The sequence below is a fragment of the Pseudorca crassidens genome, chromosome 1, assembly GCF_039906515.1.
Source record: "Pseudorca crassidens isolate mPseCra1 chromosome 1, mPseCra1.hap1, whole genome shotgun sequence".
In the NCBI taxonomy this organism is placed as follows: Eukaryota; Metazoa; Chordata; class Mammalia; order Artiodactyla; family Delphinidae; genus Pseudorca; species Pseudorca crassidens.
Window position 1 is genome coordinate 77,113,666 of NC_090296.1, and position 24,842 is coordinate 77,138,507.

Genomic DNA, 24,842 nt, shown 5'->3' on the forward strand with positions numbered 1-24,842 from the left:
AAAGCTGAAGCTGATAAGGTTAAGTAACCTGCCCAGGGTCATACAAGTAATAAATTGAAGAATAGTGATTTGAACCCAGTGTCTGTGATTCTAACACCAGTATTATTGTCATTACACTTCCTCTGCTAATGGTGACTGGCTCTGTTGAAACATTTATTCAGCTTCAAATGTATAATAGAGCAAGCATAAGGAAATGCAGTCTTTATCTTCTGGGTACATTTTTGCAATTATTTTGCCTGGGATTGGGGGCATGAAAGGAAGTGGTTTTTTTTTTTTTTTTTTTTTAACATCTTTATTGGGGCACAATTACTTTACAATGGTGTGCTAGTTTCTGCTCTACAACAAAGTGAATCAGCTATACATATACATATGTTCCCATATCTCTTCCCTCTTGCGTCTCCCTCCCTCCCACCCTCCCTATCCCACCCCTCCAGGCTGTCACAAAGCACCGAGCCAATATCCCTGTGCCATGCGGCTGCTTCCCACTAGCTATCTACCTTACTACCTTTGTTAGTGTGTATATGTCCATGACTCTCTCTCGCTCCGTCACAGCTCACCCTTCCCCCTCCCCATAACCTCAAGTCCGTTCTCTAGGAGGTCTACGTCTTTATTCCTGCCTTACCCCTAGGTTCTTCATGACATTTTTTTTTCTTAAATTCCATATATATGTGTTAGCATACTGTATTTGTCTTTTTCTTTCTGACTTACTTCACTGTGTATGACAGACTCTAGGTCTATCCACCTCATTACAAATAGCTCAATTTCGTTTCTTTTTATGGCTGAGTAATATTCCATTGTATATATGTGCCACATCTTCTTTATCCATTCATCCGATGATGGGCACTTAGGTTGTTTCCATCTCCGGGCTATTGTAAATAGAGCTGCGATGAACATTTTGGTACATGACTCTTTTTGAATTTCGGTTTTCTCAGGGTATATGCCCAGTAGTGGGATTGCTGGGTCATATGGTAGTTCTATTTGTAGTTTTTTAAGGAACCTCCATACTGTTCTCCATAGTGGCTGAACCAATTCACATTCCCACCAGCAGTGCAAGAGGGTTCCCTTTTCTCCACACCCTCTCCAGCATTTATTGTTTCTAGATTTTTTGATGATGGCCATTCTGACTGGTGTGAGATGATATCTCATTGTAGTTTTGATTTGCATTTCTCTAATGATTAATGATGTTGAGCATTCTTTCATGTGTTTGTTGGCAGTCTGTATATCTTCTTTGGAGAAATGTCTATTTAGGTCTTCTGCCCATTTTTGGATTGGGTTGTTTGTTTTTTTGTTGTTGAGCTGCATGAGCTGCTTGTAAATTTTGGAGATTAATCCTTTGTCGGTTGCTTCATTTGCAAATATTTTCTCCCATTCTGAGGGTTGTCTTTTGGTCTTGTTTGTGGTTTCCTTTGCTGTGCAAAAGCTTTGAAGTTTCATTAGGTCCCATTTGTTTATTTTTGTTTTTATTTCCATTACTCTAGGAGGTGGGTCAGAAAGAATCTTGCTGTGATTTATGTCATAGAGTGTTCTGCCTATGTTTTCCTCTAAGAGTTTGATAGTTTCTGGCCTTATATTTAGGTCTTTAATCCATTTTGAGCTTATTTTTGTGTATGGTGTTAGGGAGTGATCTAATCTCATACTTTTACATGTACCTGTCCAGTTTTCCCAGCACCACTTATTGAAGAGGCTGTCCTTTCTCCACTGTACATTCCTGCCACCTTTATCAAAGATAAGGTGTCCATATGTGCATGGGTTTATCTCTGGGCTTTCTATCCTGTTCCATTGATCTATCTTTCTGTTTTTGTGCCAGTACCATACCGTCTTGATAACTGTAGCTTTGTAGTATAGTCTGAAGTCAGGGAGCCTGATTCCTCCAGTTCCTTTTTTTGTTCTCAAGATTGCTTTGGCTGTTCGGGGTCTTTTGTGTTTCCATACAAATTGCGAAATTTTTTGTTCTAGTTCTGTGAAAAATGCCAGTGGTAGTTTGATAGGGATTGCATTGAATCTATAGATTGCTTTGGGTAGTAGAGTCATTTTCACAATGTTGATTCTTCCAATCCAAGAACATGGTATATGTCTCCATCTATTTGTATCATCTTTAATTTCTTTCATCAGTGTCTTATAATTTTCTGCATACAGGTCTTTTGTCTCCTTAGGTAGGTTTATTCCTAGATATTTTATTCTTTTTGTTGCAATGGTAAATGGGAGTGTTTTCTTGATTTCACTTTCAGATTTTTCATCATTAGTATATAGGAATGCCAGAGATTTCTGTGCATTAATTTTGTATCCTGCCACTTTACCAAATTCATTGATTAGCTCTAGTAGTTTTCTGGTAGCATCTTTAGGATTCTCTATGTATAGTATCATGTCATCTGCAAACAGTGACAGCTTTACTTCTTCTTTTCCGATTTGGATTCCTTTTATTTCCTTCTCTTCTCTGATTGCTGTGGCTAAAACTTCCAAAACTATGTTGAATAAGAGTGGTGAGAGTGGGCACCCTTGTCTTGTTCCTGGTCTTAGTGGGAATGCTTTCAGTTTTTCACCATTGAGGATGATGTTTGTTGTGGGCTTGTCATATATGGCCTTTATTATGTTGAGGAAAGTTCCCTCTATGCCTACTTTCTGCAGGGTTTTTATCATAAATGGGTGTTGAATTTTGTCAAAAGCTTTCTCTGCATCTATTGAGATGATCATATGGTTTTTCTCCTTCAATTTGTTAATATGGTTCATCACATTGATAGATTTGCGTATATTGAAGAATCCTTGCATTCCTGGAATAAACCCCACTTGATCATGGTGTATGATCCTTTTAATGTGCTGTTGGATTCTGTTTGCTAGTATTTTGTTGAGGATTTTTGCATCTATGTTCATCAGTGATATTGGTCTGTAGTTTTCTTTCTTTGTGACATCCTTGCCTGGTTTTGGTATCAAGGTGATGGTGGCCTCGTAGAAGGAGTTTATTTTGGAAGAGTTTGCTATATTTGCTATATTTTGGAAGAGTTTGAGAAGGATAGGTGTTAGCTCTTCTCTAAATGTTTGATAGAATTCGCCTGTGAAGCCATCTGGTCCTGGGCTTTTCTTTGTTGGAAGATTTTTAATCACAGTTTCAATTTCAGTGCTTGTGATTGGTCTGTTCATATGTTCTATTTCTTCCTGATTCAGTCTTGGCAGGTTGTGCATTTCTAAGAATTTGTCCATTTCTTCCAGATTGTCCATTTTATTGGCACATGCTATATTTGTTTTATCACATATTCATCCCTTCCATTGATCCATCCATTTTTGAAGCATTTCAAAATGAGTTGCAGACATCAATGTGCTTCACACCTAAACACTAAAGTGTGCGTATAATTAATGTGTGATGTATAATTTCTAATGTTTTTGAGATTCAGCTATGTTGTTGAATGTATCAGTAGTTCATTCCTGGTTATTGTTGGGTAATATAGTCTATTGTATGAATATACTATAGGTTGTTTATCTTGTGATGGATACCTAGGCTCTTTCCTGTTTGGGCTGTTATGAATAAAGCTGCTAAAAACATACATGTTCAAAAGTTTTTTTTGTGGATTTAGCTTTTATTTCTCTTGGGTAGATACCTAGAAAAGGAATTGCTGGGGCTTCCCTGGTGGCGCAGTGGTTGAGAGTCCGCCTGCCGATGCAGGGGACGCGGGTTCGTGCTCCGGCCCGGGAAGATCCCACATGCTGCGGAGCGGCTGGGCCCGTGAGCCATGGCCGCTGAGTTCCGCAACGGGAGAGGCCACAACAGTGAGAGGCCCACGTACCGCAAAAAACAAAAAACAAACAAACAAAAAGGAATTGCTGGGTCATAGGGTAAGTGTATGTTTAAACTTATTAAAAAACTGCCAGGGCTTCCCTGGTGGCGCAGTGGTTGAGAGTCCGCCTGCCGATGCAGGGGACACAGGTTCGTGCCCCGGTCCGGGAAGACCCCACATGCCGCGGAGCGGCTGGGCCCGTGAGCCATGGCCGCTGAGCCTGTGCATCCGGAGCCTGTGCTCCGCAATGGGGGAGGCCACAACGGTGAGAGGCCTGCGTACTGCAAAAAAACCCCACAAAACTGCCAGACATTCTTCCAAAGTCATCACACCAACATTCACGTCAACATTTGCTCTACATCCTTGCCAACAGTTTTTTTTTTATAGGTTTATTTATTTTATTTATTTATTTTTGGCTGTGTTGGGTCTTTGTTGCTGTGCGCAGGCTTTCTCTAGTGGTGGCAAGTGGGGGCCGCACTTCTTTGTGTTGCGTGGGCTTCTCATTGCAGTGGCTTCTCTTGTTGCGGAGCACGGGCTCTAGGCACGCGGGCTTCAGTAGTTGTAGCACGTGGGGTCAGTAGCTGTGGCTTGCCAACTCTAGAGCGCAGGCTCAGTAGTTATGGTGTATGGACTTATTTGCTTCACTGCATGTGGGATCTTCCTGGACCAGAGCTCGAACCCATGTCCCCTGCATTGGCAGGCGGATTCTTAACCACTGCACCACCAGGGAAGCCCCTTGCCAACAGTTTTAATTGTGATTTTAATTTGCATTTCCTTGATGGCCACTGAGCAGTTTTTCAAGTGCTATTAGCCATGTGTATAGCTTCCTTTGTGAATTGTCTGTTTGAATCTTTTGTTCATTTTCTTTTTTAAAAATTTATTTTATTTATTTATTTTTGGCTGCATTGGGTCTTCGTTGCTGCGCACAGGCTTTCTGTAGTTGTGGCGAGCAGGGGCTACTCTTTGTTGCGGTGTGCAGGCTTCTCATTGTGGTGGCTTCTGGTTGTGGAGCATGGGCTCTAGGTGCACGGGCTTCAGTAGTTGTGGCATGCGAGCTCAGTAGTTGTGGCCCCCAGGCTCAGTAGTTGTGGCCCATGGGCTCTAGATCTCAGGCTCAGTAGTTGTGGTGCACGGGCTTAGTTGCTCCGCGGCATGTGGGATCTTCCCGGACCAGGGCTCGAACCTGTGTCCCCTACATTGGCAGGCAGATTCTTAACCTCTGTTCCACCAAGGAAGCCCTTGCTCATTTTCTGTTGAGTTGTCTTTTTATTATTAAGTTGTAGGGGATTTTTGTATACTCAAAATACAAGTCCTTTGTCAAGCATATGTTTTTTTGTTTTTTGTTTTTTTTGCGGTACGCGGGCCTCTCACTGTTGTGGCATTTCCCGTTGTGGAGCACAGGCTCTGGACGCACAGGCTCAGCGGACATGGCTCACAGGCCCAGCCGCTTCGCGGCATGTGGGATCTTCCTGGACCAGGGCACGAACCCATGTCCCCTGCATCGGCAGGCGGACTCTCAACCACTGCCCCACCAGGGAAGCCCAAGCATATGTTTTATGAATATTTTCTCCCAGTCTTTGACTTGCCTATTCATTTTCATGTGTCAGTTTATTGTATTTTTTCAACATTTTATTATGAAAAATTTCAAAAATACAGAAAATTGCAAGACTTAGAGTGAACACTTGTATACTCACCACCCAGAATCTATCATTAGTATTTTATAATACTTTTCCTGTCATATGTCTATCCATTTATCTTAGTATATGCATTTCAAGGTTTCAGGGTTCAAATTGCAGATATCAGTTCATTTTTCCCAAATACTTCAAAATCAGATTGTTAGTTAGAATTCAGTATCTGTTTGCAGCTTTTTTTCTTTTGAGTTAAACTTTTCATACCATGAAATACACAATTTTTTTTTTTTTTTTTTTTTGCGGTATGCGGGGCTCTCACTGTTGCAGCCTCTCCCGTTGCGGAGCACAGGCTCCGGACGCGCAGGCCCAGCGGCCATGGCTCACGGGCCCAGCCGCTCTGCGGCATGTGGGATCTTCCCCGGCCAGGGCATGAACCCGTGTCCCCTGCGTCGGCAGGCGGACTCTCAACCACTGCGCCACCAGGGAAGCCCAAATACACAAATTTTAAGTGAAGATTGACTGAATTTTGACAAATGCATATACCTGTGGAACTTTAAACTCTATCAAGATGTGGAATATTACCATCACTCTGCGAAGTTCTCTCATGCCCCGTCTCCACTTCCATTCCCCCAAAGGCAACCATTGTCCTGTTGGTTTTGCACCACATTACTTTTGCCAGCTCTAAAACTTCCTATTAGTGGCTCCATATATTATGTACTCTTTTGTTTAAGTACTCTTAACAAAAAAAATAAACAAAAACTTTTGTTTATGTACTCTTCTTTCACCTAGCATAATGTTTCTGAGATTCACCTATATTGTTGTAGGTATCACAGTGGTTCATTCCTTTTTATAGCTGAATAGTAATCCTTTGTATGAATATATCAGAGTTTATCCATTCTCCTGTGGATATACACTTGGGTTTCCAGTTTTGGCCTATTGTTAATAAACTGCTGTGAACATTCTTATACTATTTTCATTCAGGGGGGTAAATACCGAGGAGTGCAATTGTTGGATTATAGGGGAAAGTACCAGACCCCTTTCCAAAGTGGGTGAACCAATTTACACTCCAGTAACAATGTATGAAAGTTCCTTTCATTCCACATTCTCACCAAAATTGTCAGTCTTACCAGTTTTAGCCATCATGGTGGCTGTGGAATGGTATACTCTTTGTTGCAGTTTGTTGTACTTTAAATAGCTGTTTCTTACATCCCACCTTCTCTGTCTAACCACTGTTCCTATATAGCACTTACACGTCTCTTCTTTGCCACTTTCCCCGCCCGCAACGTTTTCTATATTACTTTAACCTTGCCTTGAATATTTTATGCCCCTGCACTGTTATCTACAGTCCAGTCTAGGAGAGAACTATTGGTAAGTTAGCTCTCTCTCAAGTTGGTAAATAAATTACTCATCGTTTTAACAGGAATTTGTTATGTTCCTACTTGTTTAGTTTGGGGTTTTTTTTTAGAGGGGAGAGGTGACAGGATAACATTTGTACATAGGCTTATGTGTAAAAGCTGTATATAGATTTATAAACATGAGTCATTGTTTCTGTCCACTGACTATAAAAGATTAGCCACAGTTCAACTCTCTTAATAAATTAAATATGAAAAGTAAGATCCCATTGGAAATATCCAATGGCACTAAGGTATTAATAAATTTGGAACCTAGAATATAATGTTGAACTCTGACAATTTGGTAGTTCCTTTGAGTAAATCAGCAGAGTAGCTACCTGAGTTGTAAATATGGAAAAATCACCAAGGGCACTACCACAGCTGATTTAGTTTCTATCAGAGATAAAAAGCAGTTTCAAGGCTTCTCAAGTGACAAACGTTTCTCTTGTAGTATTGATAGATCTCAACCTTGGCTGCCTGTTAGAACCACCTGAGGGAACTTTTACAGGTCCTTTTGCCCAGGTTCTACTCCAGAGGAATTATATCAGAATAGCTGGGATGGGACCAGGCATTAGTTGTTCTAAAATCTCCCCAGGTGATACCAATGGTGCTGCCAAGATTACAAACCAGTGTTAAACAGGAGCCCATGAAATAAAATGAGGTAAGTGTATATGAGTTTTCTTTCTATGAAACTTCTATGCTGCCTACCAACAAGAGTATTAGAGGTTTTTAAGTGGGGCTTCACCATTTACAAACTCTGTGACTTTGGGCAAGTTCCTAGCCTAATGTTTCTGTTGCTGTGATGATTAAATGAGATCATAATAGAAAGTTTCTAGTGCAATGCAGAGCACAGAGTAGGTCTTTAACAACTACTGGCTTCATTCTCTTTTAGAAGTGGTATATACTGGAATAAATGGGGATTATAAACCATCATTCTTCTTTAAATTTAGTGCAGTCTTGTTTGTCAGGTGTTACTAACAACAAAGCCCTCATATTACGTCATTAATGGAAAATAGCACAGAGCTCAAGTTACTGAACTCCCTTGTCTAGGTGCAGAGATAGGGCCTTATACTCTGTAGTTAAAGTCATCAACTGAGAACACAGTTATCTGATAAAGTCAAGTATGTTATTTTAAGTGTGTGCTGAAGGAACTGTACACCTCTTAATCAGGGATTTTCTTTTTTTTTTTTTCTTTAAAACACAATGTTTAAACTCTGTACAGTACAAAAAATTCTGAACTCTTCCCTTTAAAAATATTTTGCTCTTTTAAACAACTTGGACTTTCGGGAAAGTTAATGTCTCTTCTTGGATGTCCTTGTATACACTATAGCATCTAGAACTATATCTTGTATAAAATATATAGATATTCATTAAATACTTGCCAAGTGAATGTTCTTATCTGAAAGATAAGAAAAAACTTTTATTGATTTGTATGAGTAGTTTCAGTATGCTTTGAAATAAAGCAACAACAGAAGCTTACAAATAGTTTGATTTTCTAAATTAATGTAAGTGTAAGTCTTTCTTTAAAACGAAAAGTTTACAAAATGAACTGTTCCCTAATCTTTCTCCTGTGAGATATGAGAGCAGAGGTTGAGATCCCGACGTGCAAATAACTTAAGGAAACAGGAGGGTGAGCACACAGTGGGCGGAGTTCCATGCATTCTGCCCACTCTCCAGCCATTGGCAGCTCTGGGAAAGCAGCCTAAACAGTTCTTGGGATTCTTAGAGTTTAATAACAATAAGCAAGAGGTGGAGTGCTTAATCCTTTTAAGTGAATGGTAAACACTGTGGAAGGCGTGTCTTCTAGGTTCCACTCCCTTGGGGCTGTAGGTCACGTGAGCTGAAAGTACTTCCCGATTCCCAGGCTAGGTCTCCTGTGGGCAGTGATCAGAGTCGGAAAGGGCACAGCAAGGAAGAGGTAGGCAGGGAAGGTAGACTGGAAGAAAGCTTAAATATAGGGAGAGCACGGGTTCCTAACTACAGCAATGCCGCACTTCACCGTGACTAAGGTAGAGGATACAGAGGAGGGGGCAGCAGCATCGGTCTCCCAAGAGGGGGAGCCCAGCTTAGCAGAAATAAAAGCCCGGATTCAGCCTTCAGATGAATCAGGTGAGTACTCAATGTGGGAGCATTGGGAAACTGGGGGTTTTCGTGAAAGAAATAGTAACTAAAATATTCAAAATGCCTCTTTTAAGAATGGAGAAAAGGTATTGTGGTTAAAGTACTTTTCAATCAACTGTTTCACTCCCTTGTATATCTGATAACTTATCTTACTTTTTTCACATTCTGGTTTGTTTTTCCCCACAATGAGTTCTGTGTTCATTACCTACAGGTGAAACTGAATCGGTGGCAATGTATGAAAAGCGTTTTCAAGCAAAAAGAAAGGCACAGTTAGAGGCAATTTATGCGGAATTTAGAATTCATCTTTTGCTCAGTTTAAATTATATCTGGAAGAGTACATAAACAGGGAGCCTGGTTCAGTAGTTTTGTACAGTGGACTTTGCACTTGTGACTTTGCAAGTTATTCAGTATTTTGCCTCAGTTTACCAGTTAAACAGTAACTCAATAGTGAATGGTCTGAGAATTCTTTAATGAAAGAACAAAAGTACAGTAGGTCATTATGGTGACTAACATAGCTTCAGGTTAAATAAATTTGACAAATGTGATTATCCCTATTATTTTCTCTAAATGGTAATGGTTACATTTACTGGGGGGAATTGTGGTTTTGAATTTTTAACATGCCATTAAAATCTGAGTTAACATTATGGTATTAAATACAGCCATAGTTTGAAGCCCTTTATATTTTAAGTCTGTAAGTTTCATAAATTGTCGAAAACTCTTCTAGTGCGTGAATAAAGGTTAAGGGAATAAAAATCTCTTACAATTCCTTTGGATTTCATGATTGTAACTGTCCCCTGTAGCAAGTAACATCACAGTTCTTTGCTGTAAACTGCTGTTGACCTCTCTTGTCCTAGCAAGCATTCATGAATTTTTAAAAATCTCTAACTTAAAGATAAGGCTTATCAAGAAAAGTTCCGTTTGTTTATCTTTTCCTTTTAGTGAGAGAATTTACTAGGGGAAGATAAGAAAGGTTTTGTGGAAACTCTTTGCCCACCAGGTTATTTTTTTTTCCCACCAGGTTATTTTTCATTTTGCTAAATAAATAGGGTGATAAGTTGAAAGTAAGGTTAACCTCAACAAGGACCTAAGGTGTAGCACAGAGAATTATACTCAATATTTTGTAATAACCTATAAGGGAAAAGAATCTGAAAAAGAATACATATAAAAGTGTGTGTATATATATATATATATAAACTGAATCGTGCTGTACAGATGAAAATAACACATTGTAAATCAACTATACTTCAATTAAAAAAAAGACAAGAAGGTTAACCTACTTTGTACTTGAACCCGATTCTCTGCAAACTCTAGGTTAAAGAAGTTAGGTTCTCTTTTGTGATTGTGTGTTCGAAGCTGCACTTTCTTGATTGTTTGTGTTTGCTGTCCTTAGATTTTAATCCCATTAAGCTTTTGTTTTTGCTGTTGTCTCACTAATCCCACAAAACGCAAACAAGTGCATTCCTTATCACCTCTACTTTATTTTATTATTTCATCCTTACTGGTCCCATAATGTTTGGGGAAATCTGCTTTCTTCAGATTAGAACAGTGTTGAAATCATTTAATCTATTAGTAACCACCTAGAAAACTGGTAAAAAAATTTTTATAGCAACCAACATTGTAATAAGTGACAGTGCTAGGCTTAATTTATTTTCTTTCATAGTAATTGTTTTGGACAAGGAAGAAGTGACAGATATAATCTAACTCGAATTTAATAAGGCATTTTATTTTGGCGTTTTCCATGACAGCCCAGAAAGTATCCACTTGAATGAACTATTGTTTGGTAAGTGAACAACTGATGGAAATCCATTATCTAAATTGTATACCATTATTGTAGGGTTAAATTAGACCGGGGGGGGGGGGGGGGGGGCGGGGAAGGAAGGAAACGTATATGGGGAAAACCTCAGTTTTTTTTGTTTGTGTTTTTTTGTTTTTGTTTTGTTTTGGTTTGGTTTTTGCTTAGTAAAATGTTGTTGAGGATAGATAGTGGTTTTGGAGCAGTTACTTGAGATGTGATAAGTTGTAGCCACTTGTTCTTCTGAGTTAAAATCCTAAATGGATTGTGGTTTTGTTGCAAGCACTTCTCATACTAGCCAGTTATGGAACCAGTCCCTTTTTTTTATTGTTTCTCCTTTGTGAGGAGAGAAAAATATGATGTACTGTCATATAAATTGAACATATTTAGAAAGCAGATCATCCTTTAAAATGTGTTTTTTTAGAAGATGATATTTATTTGAACTAGACAGGTAATTTGATATAAAATAGAAATATAAATGTAGACATAATCTAAACTAATTTTAAAAAGATGTACGTTGTGGTGATCCTTTTGTAATGTATAAAAATATCAAATCACTATGTTGTACACCTGAAACTAATATAATATTGTAAGTCAACTATACTTCAGTTTTAACAAAAAGTACATTCATCCCTGCCATGCCAGCTACTAGAATGCCAGTCTAGTAAAATCCTACTTAATTTTGGTTTTGAAGAGAAAAGCAGAAACTCAGACTTAACCTAACATCTTTCTTGACTATATTCCTCCTCCCATCCAGTTTAGGTGCCCTCTCCTATGTTTTCTCTGAAGCCTGTCCATAGAAATAGCATGTACCACACTGTAATGCAATCACCTATTCACTAGTCTCTCTCCCAGATAGACTGACTGTAGGCTGCTTGAGGGTAGAGATCTTGTTGGATAATTTTGTACCTCCACGTCCAGGTGAATTACACACAATAGGCAATTCAGTGTACAGACTTGTTCTTTTCGTTTTTTTACTCACTAAACACATGTTCATGCCAGGTGTACTTTTTTCCTAAGGCTACAAAGGCAAAGGAAGTATAAGTTCCCGACCAAAGGCAGCAGAATGGCTGCCTAATTAGGAGCAGTGCTAATATGTATTAATTATTACTTGAGTGACTTTGGGCAAGTTATTTAACTTTTCTAAGCCTTACTTTACTCATTGATAAAGGGAATAACAGTACTACTTACTTCACAGGGTGGTTGTGAATTAATGGGAAAATGAACATAAAGCACTTAACATGTGTGTGACACAACACTCAAAAATAAAAGCTACCATTTACTTATTATATTGTGATTAATGGTTTAATAAAAACAAAAAGAAACCGCTTTGGATCACAAATTCTGGAGAGGATTATAATATTGCCCAGAGGGGACCCTGGACAGGTATCTCAGAGGACAGGACACAACTGATTCTTGAAGGCAGGTCTAGACAAGGAGATTGCAAGCAGTAGGAACAATTAGAAGGAATAAGAGGAAGGTGTAGAGCAAGTGGGAAACAGAAGTTTAAAGTAGTTAGCACATTGGTCATGTGGTAAAAAGAGCTAAGGGATGAAGCTACTTAGTGAAGTGTTAATCAATTTTATCCTCTCCCCATTCTGTGGGATAGTGGGTGTTACTGCCTTTTTTTTTTAAATCCCTGTTGTGGTTTTATTTTTTTTAATATTTATTTTATTTATTTCGTTGTGCCGGCTGTAAGTGGCGGCATGAAGCCTTCTTAGTTGTGGCTCGCTGGCTCTTAGTTGCAGCATGCATGTGGAATCTAGTTCCCTGACCAGGGATCGAACCCCGGCCCTCTGCATTGGGAGCTGGGGAGTCTTAACCACTGCGCCACCAGGGAAGTCCCTGTTATTACCTTTTCAGAGATAATGAAACTGAGGCTGTTGACAGCAACTTGCCTAAAGCTACGTGGTGAGTAGTAGCAGAGCCTGTGTTCAAAATTACTAAATTTTATGTGCTTCCCATCTCACCATGATGCCAAGTCCTGGCTTTTGAAAAATAAGAGAAAGTTGCTTTATCTCTTAATGTGCATGGGTCATAGGGTTTGATGTAAACATTATGCAATCTGTGATTTTTTTTTTTTTTTTTTCGGTACGCGGGCCTCTCACTGTTGTGGCCTCTCCCATTGCGGAGCACGGGCTCCGGACGCTCAGGCTCAGCGGCCATGGCTCACGTGCCCAGCCGCTCCGCGGCATGTGTGATCTTCCCGGACCGGGGCACGAACCTGTGTCCCCTGCATCGGCAGGCGGACTCTCAACCACTGCGCCACCAGGGAAGCCCTGTGATTTTTTTTTTTTTACAGGAATAATGCAAGAGTTTTACTGTTTATTGCGTTTACTTAATCAGGTATAAATGTTACATTCATTCATTTATTTAAATATTTATTGAGCTTAAATATTTCTGTGTAATAATTGTTCCAGATCTCCCTTACTCATCAGATTTTTTTTTTTTTTTTTTAACACCGCACTGTGCGGCTTCTGGGATTTTAGTCCCCCGACCAGGGGTTGAACCTGGGCCTCCGCAGTGAAAGTGCCGAGTCCTAACCACTAGACCACCAGGGAATTCCCTCATCAGATCTTATAGTGTCTGTGGATTGGGCAGATTTTAACTGCTGGACTTGCCTTCACGTGATACAGATAGCAGATTGAAAGATTTATAAGGAAATTTTCAGAGACGAACCTATAACAGAAAAGAAGGGAACTTTATATTGGTATTGAACAGCATCTCCAAACATTAACTCTTAGTAATCCAAATGGCATGAGTGCATACTATGGAGAGAGATTTTATGTTAAATGGAGTTTAAATTTTATTAAGAACCCTCAAGATGTTAAACTGTTACCTAAACATTAGTTCTGCTTGTTACCCGTGAAAGTTTATGTCCTAAGGAAGGTGATATGTCTACCTTTTTATTTACTAATATTAAAATAAGTTGAAATAGACAACTGAAGAGCTTCTTTGTATTGATAAAAAAATCTTTTCTGTAGTAAAGATTTAAAAGCTTTTTAACTATTCACATGGGTTTTTTTTTTTTTTATCAACACAACTAACAGAAATTCAGATCTGCATATTTTAAAATCTCAGGGTCAAAAGTTTATCCTTAAACTCGGCTTCATGAGGCATGTTTTTCTGCCCCCTGCCCCGCCCCCCAATATTCCATCATGGTCAGAAAGACTAACACCTCCCGAAATATCTTCCCAATTCTTTTCACCATGTTTTTTTTTAAACTCTATCTAAGACCTTAATACAATACAAATTTGAGACTGATTGCCTTCAGTTCTGTACATCGTAAAACTTCGTTTAGATCGTTAACCCTTCTTTGTCATATTCATGTTATGCACAGACAATGAAAGTGACAACACTTTTGTTCCCCATTTCAATACCATTGTCACCAATTTTTTGTTTATTTAGGGTTTTTTGGTTGAAGTATAGTTGATGTACAATATTACATAAGTTACAGGTGTACAATATAGTGATTCACAATTTATCACCGATTTTTTTAGAATCTCTCACTCCCCAGATTTTTCTTGCTTAACATACTGACCCTCTGTGTACTCAGCTACTTGTGCCGCATAGAAAATATACCAGGGATTTCCCTGGCGGCCCAGTGATTAACACTACGTGCTTTTGAGCTGAAGTTCATCTTAGTCAGGCTGGATAAACCTTAATTATTTTCCTGTATTTTCAGAATAAATAGTTATGGAGTAGGTGCCACAGTAGTGACCAAGGAGGTTTTTTGTTTTGTTTTAATTCTTCCTTGTTTTTGAGTATCATTATGGGCTTAAGGTTTTTATTTATGTTTTGTATTACAAGTAGTTAGGATAATGATTATTTTCAATTCAAATTTTCCCAATTTGTCCAGTGGAAGACAAGAGGTTTTTGTTTTGTTTTTTTAAAGAATGGGAGAAAATAAAAGTATGTTTGTATTCTTTTTTTTAAAATAAATTTATTTATTTTATTTATTTAAAAAAAAAAAAGACTCCATGCTTTGCCCCACAGGAAATATACCAGGGACTTCCCTGGCAGTCCGCTGGTTAAGGCTTCACACTTCCAATGCAAGGGGCGCGGTTTCCATCCCTGGTCAGGGAACTAAGATCCCACATGCAGTGTGGTGTGGCCAAAAAAAAAAAAAAAGGAAATATACCAGAGTAGAACTGGTTTAAATTGATAAAGATAAAATTTCTCCAAAATATATACACATACATATTGCTTAATATTTTTATATTCTATACTCAAAGCAACATTTAGTTTAGGATTATAAAAACTTATTGAGTGTAATTTTAGCATATTGTAAAGTATTCAAAAGGTTTTCAAATTTCTAACTGAATTTGGACATACAGCATAGGTTACAAAATTGATTATAAGCTGGTAAGTTTAAAGACTGTAGCATCTCTTGATTTTGCCAGGTTGAAAGAGGAAACAAGTAAAAATGTCATCAGTACTATAGTAATAATTGTTGACCACCTACAGATGCTTTACAAATATTGGCTTATTTAATCCTCACAACAACCAGGACAGGTAACTATTATCATCATTTTAGAGATGAAGAAAGCGAAGTGCCAAGAAATTTAAATAGTTTGTTTAAGTGGTAAATGTGGAATTCAAAGTAAGGTCTCTGTGACCTTAAAACAGTTTTTCGTGTCATCACACCACACTGTCTCTCTACTTTAAACACACGTTTAAACATGTTATGTTTTCTGAAGTAGGCTGCTCTATTTTCTCAGTAGTTACTAATGCTTCTTAGGTTCTATTTCTTTTGTCTTCGTGGATTTTTCAAAATTAATTGAAAGTTACTTGTTGCTTCTAAGTTTCATGTGTTGGATTGCTTTTTTATTTGGTGTAGAATATTTCCAAATGTAGGATATCCTATCAAACGATGCTAAAAATTGAGAGATATGAACAGGTAAGGAACCTGGCTCAATCTGACAGTCTTTTAGTAGCCCTCCACTCCTTGACTTTCAAGGGAGATGCACCTAAGGGTTATTGGTGGGGAGAAAAACGAGCATATGGAGTAAGTGAAAGAATTAAATTTTAATATAACTTTAAGAATAAATATGCTGCTAAAGCCATGAAAGATGTGTTTATTTTAGTGTATTAGAAAAAATTGTAATATTTCATTTCGTGGATCTTATTTAGAATGAATCTAGGTAAAAACACAAGTCTGTTTAAAGAAAAATACTAATATAGGTAGAGCATAGACATGGCAAAGATTGAATGTGGTACATAAATAACATAAATGATTTTGATCCATTCCAAACCCTCATACACTGAACTGGATCTCATTTCCTTTCCTGTGTGTTCTTTACACTGCATCATATAACCTTTTTGTGACAAGAGATTTCCATGGTTGTATTAGAAATGGTGAACCGAGTCCTTTTCAGAAACTATCTTCATTTTCTACCACCACATTGCCTTTGTCCATATATTTTTCTTCATATGAACTCTCTTCTGCTTTCTACTCCCTCTCTGCCATTAAAAAATTACACAAACCCACATTACCTCAAGACTAGGCTCATACTCATTTCCTCCAGGATGACTTGCCTGATCCTCTACCCCAGCTTTGATCATTTCATCATTCAGTATTCATCACCACTCAAATATACGTTGCAGTGTGCTCCAAACGTGTGATAGCTTTGTAAGTATATTTGTATCTCTTCAATTGTATTGTGTATTGTATGAGGGTGAGGGACAGTGTTTTAATATTTTTTTGAAAATTATATGTATTTTTTATTATGGAAAATTTCAAACTCTCAAAAGCTCAGTAACTTTCTGTTCATTTCTCTTACCTGTTAGTGTTTTTCTTTATTTTTAGATTTTCTTTATATTTAGGGATATCAGCCCTTAGTGATGTAAATTACAAATGTTTTTCCCAGTCAGTACTTCTTTTGGGAATTCCCTGGTGGCCCAGTGGTTGGGACTCTGCGCTTCCACTGCAGGGAACACGGATTCGATCCCTGGTTGGGGAACTAAGATTCTGCAAGCCACAGGGCATGGCCAAAAAAAGCCCAAAAAACAAACAAACAAAAAAAACACTTCTTTTAAAGTTTTATTGAGGTATAATTGACATAAAATAAACTGCACATATTTAAAGTGTACAGTTTGATGAGTTTTAACATAACGCTCCTGTAACAATTATCATAGTCAAGATAACATTTTCATCACCTCCAGAAGTTTCCTCTTACCCTTTTATAACCCACTCACCTAATTCCCTGGCCCCCAGGCAACCACTGATCTGCTTTCTGTCACTATAGTACATTAGTTTTCATTTTCCATAATTTTATATGAATGGAATCATACAGTATGCACTTTCTTTTGTCTGATTGCTTTTATAAAACATAATTGAGATTCATCCATCTAGTCAATATCCTTTAAATCCAACTAACATTAAGGTCTTCCTTATTTCTCAGAGTTTAACATTTAGGACAGTAGCTGAACATGATACAACCCTCTGGACCTCGCAGAGGCTTTTTAAAATGTTGACTTCTTTGCCAAGATTTGAATGTTTTTAGGATTAGTCTGTAACCAGGACTTACTTTTCAGAGAGGGTTCTGGGAAGGTGAAATCTCCCTATCCTTCTGTTACTAATTCCAGCCTGTATCTGCCACTCTTGAGCCAGATGACCCCTGGACCTGATGAACAAGTGAGGCCTGAGCTCTGTGGGAGCTCTATCAGGGAGAGCTGACCCAGGGCTTGTTCCTCAAGGGCTGGAAGACCCTCAGAGTGAGGATAAGAATGGCAGATCCAGAAAAGAGCTTGGCTTGGTAGAGATCCATGGACTCCCCTAGTGGGGAAAAAGGGAAAGAGGCAGGGTCTGCTATCTCCCTATCCCTGAGGATGGGAGATGTAAGGAGACCTGAGAGACGGGAGCCTTCCTCCTGGGCCTCCACAGGGCTGGCAGCTGGCCTGCTGCCCTGCCCATCTACAGGGGTAGAGGCTGCTTTGCCTTTCTGTTCTCTTGAGACTGCTCCTACCGGTGGTCCTCCAACAATGAAACCTAAGCCCCTCTGAAGTAACAAAGAAAAAGTAGTCATCTGGGGAAGCCAGGCAACCAGAAAGAGAAAAAGCACTTAAACAATGCAGTAGACCAACTAAATAGAAATGCCAGAGGAGACAGTAACTTGAATATGAAAATAATAAACAATAGGAGCACTTAAGGAAGTTCAAGTGAAGTACAAAAAAAAATTATGGAGCAAAAGCATGATTTCCCATCTAAATACTTATTACCACCTGACTTTCAATCCATGCACATACACTTAAAAAAAAAATCTCCACTAAAATATGAGCACAATAAGAGCAGGAATATTTTCTCTTGTATACCTGCTGACCTTTTGTCAATGCCCAATGTCTAGAACACAGGCTTGCACATGGTAAGCACCCTGTACATAATTATTGAATAAAGGAATGAATATGATCATTTAATGGCCTGGAAGAGTCGAAGCCCAGAGCCAAAAATACAAATAGATTGAAAAAAAGTAAGAGACTTGGAGAATAGATTCAGGACACCTAACGTGGCTAATATAATTTACAGAAAAAGGAACAAATGGAAGAGAAGCAGTAAATAAATAAATAAATAAATTTTTCCTGAGCTAAAAACAGAGTTCATTATGCAGATTGATGTTCCAGGAAAGACCTCAGTGTTGGAAAAAACACACCTAGGCTTATCCTGGTAAAGTTTTTGAACTCCAGGGATTCATTTTGGAGGCTTCCAGACAGAACATGGTATACCTATAAAGTATAAGGCTCACATCAGAATTCTAATCCACAACACTGGGAATTAGGAGACAGTGGAAGAGTATCCACAGCTTACCAAGAGAAAAAGGCTATAATCAGAAATCCCTATTTCCAGTGAAGATATCATCCCCTCTACAAGGGGGAACCATATCATAAATGTAACTTTAGAGAGTGTATTACCCGCTTAACCTCTCTGAGAATATTTAAGAAAGGTTTTTAACCAAATAAAAATGAAAGGGATAGAAAAAGTGGAAAATGACAGACTCTTTGGGAATGTTATATGAATGCTAAGTAAGGACTCTAATCAAAAGGGACATACTTCAGGGAACAATTCAATAATATTTATGATGTAAAAGTACTAAATAAGTCAAAGCAAAACCTCAAAATTGTGGGAGGAAAAAGAGGTAAGAGCTTTCCAAATGGGGGTGAGAGGAAAAAGTGCCAGTAAGCACATTTAAGCACATTAGTCATCAGGGAAATACACATCAAAACCACAATGAGGTGCCACTTCACATCCGCTAGGATGGTTCTGATAAAAAAAATGGACAATAAAAAGTGTTGACAAGGATGTGGAAAAATCGAGACCCTTATATACTTAGGTGGGAACATAAAATGGTGCAACCACTTTGAAAAACAGTTTGGCAGTCCTTCAAGAAGTTAAATATAGAGTTACCATATGATCTTGCAGTTCCACTTCTAGGTATATACTCAAAATGAGAATATATGTCCACACAAGAAATAGTACAGGAATGTTCACTGCAGCATTATCCATGATAGCCCCAATGAAAGAAACAACCCAAATGTCCACTAAGTGATAAATAGATAAATAAAATGTGGTATATCCATATAATGGGGTATTATCTGGCAGTAAAAACAAATGAAATACAGATGCATTGCTACTATATAGAAGAACCTTGAAAATGTTATGCAAAATGAAAGAAGCCAGTCACAAAAGACCACATATGATTTCATTTATATGAAATGTCCAGAATAGGCAAATTTATGGAGACAAAAAAAGTATAGATTCGTGGTTGCTGTGGACTGGGTAAGGTGGGAGTGAAATGGAGATTGACTGCTAATGGGTACAGGCATTCTTGGAAGGGGACAGGGGAACTAAAATGTAAAATTAGATTGTGGTGATAGTTGCACAACAATGTGAATATATTAAGAAACATTGAATTGAACACTAAGTGGGTGAATTATATGGTATGTAAAGTGTATCTCAATAAAATGTTTTTAAATAAAGGGACTGAGTACTGGTACATGAAACAACTTGCATGAATCTCCAAGGCCTTATGCTGAATGAAAGCAGCCAGTCTCAAAATAAAAGGTTACATACTGTAAGATTCCATATTTATATATATTTTTTAAATTATAGAAGATCATTACACATTTACTAATCAAAACACATATATGTATGTGTTCATGTGTATATTCACATACATACACACTAGAAACAGACTTTTTAAATTGCAGCATGTACAGTAGTTTCTATTTTAATTTCTCTGTATGTTTGAAAATCTAGAAAATGTTAAATTCAGCTTGCATTAAGCAGTTGTCCTTTTACCAATGACATAAAATCAATAAAGACTCTTAAAATATCAGAAATGTTTACCATATCCTCTTAGTCCCCATAATGCAAAGCTTCAGCTTCTTAATTCCTTAGCTCTGTAGCTCCTTAGAATTTGAATGTTTGGGTCAATTCCCTTCCCTTTTTGTTAAGGAGGTAGTCTATATGGTCATGCCTTATTCTTCCAAAACCATCTTTTATTGTAAAATGAAGAAAACATGAAATATGTTTGTCTACAGGGCGTGAAAAATAATTTGGATCATCCATAAAGCCAAAGAAGGACGTAAGGTATCAACGATCTCTTGAATGTTTGCAACAATCCCCAAACAATCTTTTCCTCTTTGTACTTCGTGGTGAGGTTTTTCTATGATTTTTAACCCTCTTCTGTCATTTATACTTTTCTTGGCTAATCAGTTTGTGGATTTGGTCTAAGAAACTGTCTTTATCTTTATACTGTGAGCTTCATTAAATCTGCTTTTTGCTATTATTCTTGCTATCTTCCAAGTGTTATAGACTGCATTAAAATCACAATCATGTTCATTTCACATGAGCTCTTCAACTTCCAGTGGATTTACTCCCATATATTTTAGAAGAGTTTTAACAAAACTTATTTGTTGAATTAATAGGTTTGTTAATTAAAAGACAATACAAGGCAGTATATACCCTAAGGAAGAAGAAGCATTTGAATTGAGCCTTTGAAAGATATAGCAGTCAGGTAAGTGGAGACAAAAGAGAGGGAAATTTTCAATGAAAAAGTGATACAAACAAAAATGCATGCGTCTAGAATCAAGGCTCAAAGCATTCCAGAGAGTGTGGAGCAGAGAGTTCATGACTAAAAACAGCAAATGATAAGGTTAGAGAGGAGTAAACTAGTGCTAGATTATAAAGGGACTTGAAAGCCAGGATTAGGTTTTTGGAGTTCATCCTATAAGCCAAGGGATTCAAACAAGTAAACCAGGATCTATTTATGGCTGTTTAAGCCATTAGCCTCTGCTACCACCACCATTACCACTACTACTCCCAGCCTGAAAACAGACAGTAGGAGCGGAGACAGAGCCTGCAAAGGCAACCCTTTCCTTTCTGTGGAGGGACTTGAATCAGTACCCCACACATGATGTCACGATATATATAAACAAGAAGTGAGAATGATCGTCTCTTCACAAAATGGTTGAGCACTCCTGGCACTCTAACTTGGAGATCTTTGAAAGTGTTTATTTTTAAAACAATAAAGCAACCTGATAAAGGCAGAATTAATAGGGAGGAAAATGCAGAATTGTTTGACGATAGGAGAATCGGTGGCAGGGAGAATAATTGACTATTTTAATGGTCCAAGGTGTGAAGAATGAGACTCTAAATGGTGGCAGGGTAATGGAAAGAAGAGTTGGTGGGGAAGCCACAATTGACTGGATTTGATGAATGAGAACGGGGAAGAATCAAAAGTTGGAAACATATATGCTGACTGGTTCTGCTTCTTATCTTACCCACTTTTTAAATCAATTTAAAAAATCTCCTTTCCTATCAATTAGGTATATATTATATGTTAGGTACAATACATTTATTTATATGTATGGTATTATAGACTAATATAACATTATATACTATTATATATTAGGTATAATATATACCTAATATTGTATACAGGTATATTATTATGTGTATATTTCCTATGTTATCTCCAGAACTTCTCAATTAGCTATGTCCTCATTGTCAATCCCTCTGACTAGAACGTCTCCCCTTGTCCATTTTCTCTCACCCATTCTGCTTTTTGATAAACTACCCATCCTTCAAGATTTAGCTCAGTTATCCCCTTGACATCATCCCTGATCACCACTTTATTTTGTTTAACTTCCTTTTTGATTCCCACAGTATTTGTACCTATACTATAACAATTATTTTTATTTTCATAATTATTTACATATTTCCTCTCGAAATTCTTGAGAACAAAGGGTTACTCTTTTGGTATCTGTAGTGCCTAGCACAGCACCTGACATAGAGTAGGCTTTCAGAGTATTGGTTGAACTAATACTAATAATAACAACCACCTAGAGACAGACCATGCTAGAGATGCGTGTTAGCACATGGAAAAACTACAGTGGCCTAGCAATGATCATGCCTGCTGATCTCTGATAAATCTGGAATTTATTTCATTTGCATATTACACTCTTATTTTCTTACCTAAAATACCACTTTTATTTTTAGACTTCCACACAGAGAATTTTAGTTGTTTTTCATCTCCCTTAGATGTCAAGACTTTTCCTGATAGGACCCAACCCTTCCAAGACGATCCCAGACATGTGCCGTGTTTATTCCTCTCCTATGATTTTGAGTTCTCCATGATTTTTAAGGTTTTTAAAAGTTTTACTTAAAGCTCCTACTGTCTCAGTCCATGTTACTCTTCTCCTTTGGACCCTTGCAGCACTAAAGGCAATACCACAGGTTATCAGCTCTACCACCTTGGGCAAATCATTTCCGTTTTCTGAGCTAGTTTCTTCTGGAACATGGGAATAATTCTTCCTCACAAGGTTGTTGTACAGGTTTGGTATGATGATAGTAGGAAAATTTCCCTAAATTGAGCCACTTAGAGACTATCTTTATAATCTTTCCATTTTTATGTATCATTTTTGCATTCTTTTTTTCCCTACACTGTCAGTGCTTTTCTGCTTTCTTTTATATAAGAAACTTTGTCACCAAATGAAATACCAGCAGTGCTTGCCACTCTATAAATAAAATATAAACTAAAAATAGATGTAATATAAATGATTTTAATCTTGCTAGATACTGTTGCCAAGCAGAGGCTCTGAGCCTGTTAAAAAAGAGATCATTGAGTTTTGAAGAGATGTTACGGATATTCTAGAACAGACATAAGAAAATTCTATTTGATAAACTGCTTCAACTCCCAGGTAACAGGGTTAATGGTAGGGGTGTAGGGAGAAGGTGGAATCATGTCCTGATAATCTAAAATCACAGTTATAAAAACTTACTAAGAGGGCTTCCCTGGTGGCGCAGTGGTTGAGAGTCCGCCTGCTGATGCAGGGGACACGGGTTCGTGCCCCGGTCTGGGAAGATCCCACATGCCGCGGAGCGGCTGGGCCCGTGAGCCATGGCCGCTGAGCCTGTGCGTCCGGAGCCTGTGCTCTGCAACGGGAGAGGCCACAACAGTGAGAGGCCCGCGTATCACAAAACAAACAAACAAAAAAAACCTGCCAAGATGTTTAGAACAAATGATTTTAATAAACTTTTAGTGTAAAATTATGATAAATATTTATGAATGCTTGTATTCTTACAGAAGTAATCAAAATATAAAAATAACGAAAGTGAAATAGTGTGGTTACTAAATGTTTTCAAATAGTAAAAATGGAACCATATTTACCATCCTAGGTAGGTGATCTTTATCTCTTCCTAATATCTCTACCCTTTCAGCCCTGACTCTGTCCATAACTGCATGGGCTTCTCTTTACTTTCTCATGCCCAGAGTGGGGGAGGGGTTCTTTTATAGTATTTTTATTTAATTAATTAATTTATTTTTAGCTGTGTTGGGTCTTCCTTGCTGCACACGGGCTTTCTCTAGTTGTGGCGAGTGGGGGCTACTCTTCGTTGCAGTGCACGGGCTTCTCATGGCGGTGGCTTCTCTTGTTACGGAGTGCAGACTCTACGTGTGCAGGCTTCAGTAGTTGTGGCATGAGGGCTCAGTAGTTGTGGCTCAGAGGCTCTTGAGTGCAGGCTCAGTAGTTGTGGTGTGCAGGCTTAGTTGCTCTGCGGCATGTGGGATCTTCCTGGACTAGGGATCGAACCCATGTGCCCTGCATTGGCAGGCAGATTCTTAACCACTGTGCCACCAGGGAAGTCCCTCTTTCATAGTTTTTTATGTTGAATTTGACTCTTCCACCAGATTATGAGCGTCTTAGTGTCAGGAAATATACTCATTCTTTTATTCCTCACAGTATCTAACAGGTTTAGGTATCTTTAAAACTTACTGAATTAAATTATTATTGTTTGAGTTGATGTCATTAATAAACTTGTACGGGGAATGTAGTACAGGCAGTCTTGGATAATTACTATTGTACTTATCTAAAAATCTCAAATCATGTGTTAATGCATATTTAGTCCAAACTATAAATGTATCAAAATTTGGAATAAGTTGGGTGAATCAAACGATTAATACCATGTGCCCATACAATTTTAAGCCAGTGAACCCAAGGGTTCACCTGCATTACTTCTATATTTTCCTCAGTACTATTGTACAATTGCAAAATGTTTAAAGTTCCAAGAAATACCTCCAGCTACCTAAATTCTAGTTTTTACCATGATTATTTGCAGCATTACAATTTTTATTATTTCTCTTGAGGATCATTCCATGGCTCATCTCAGTTATCTTTATAGTTAGAATTTAATGTGTATCTACCGTCTCTAATCCTCACAGTAATTTTCTGTGGTGTAGTTTTATTCCTGTTGCATAGATAGTAAATTAAGGCTAAGAAATTATATCATTTTCCCAGAGTTACGTGAATAACATGTGGTAGAGCTGGGATCTCACCTGAGCTTTATCTGCTTCCAAATCCTGTGTTGTCTTTTCTTTATGCCTCGTGTTTTCTCCGGAACAGCTGCACAGCTATCACAGAGGACCTCCTTTCACCACCTGCATTCCTCATCACCAGCACTGCTCTTCTCCCAGTCTTCCACAGCTCAGAAAATGGCATCTCTGTTCATCTAATTGCTTTGGAAAAAACTTTGACTCCTATCTTTCTCCTCTACCCTATATCCAATCCATCAGCATACTAATCTTGTGAATCCTTCCATTGAAACATACTCAGCATCTAATCACTTCTCAGCACCTCCACTACC

The 24,842-nt window shown here is 38.1% G+C and overlaps 1 protein-coding gene across 3 annotated transcripts in view; it reads left to right on the top strand.

Annotated features, from left to right (window-relative positions):
* Window positions 1–24,842, top strand: part of SLC12A6 (solute carrier family 12 member 6) — a 92,747-nt gene that overhangs the window by 9,902 nt on the left and 58,003 nt on the right. Inside the window, exon 1 of one of the 3 annotated variants that reach the window (XM_067742049.1) lies at window positions 8,468–8,898. The exons of the other annotated variants lie outside the window; for them this stretch is intronic. Coding sequence (XP_067598150.1) covers window positions 8,775–8,898 — 124 coding nt within the window. The 5' untranslated portion in view covers window positions 8,468–8,774. Of the gene's footprint in view, window positions 1–8,467; window positions 8,899–24,842 lie in introns of those variants that run through there. 3 annotated transcript variants of the gene reach the window in all.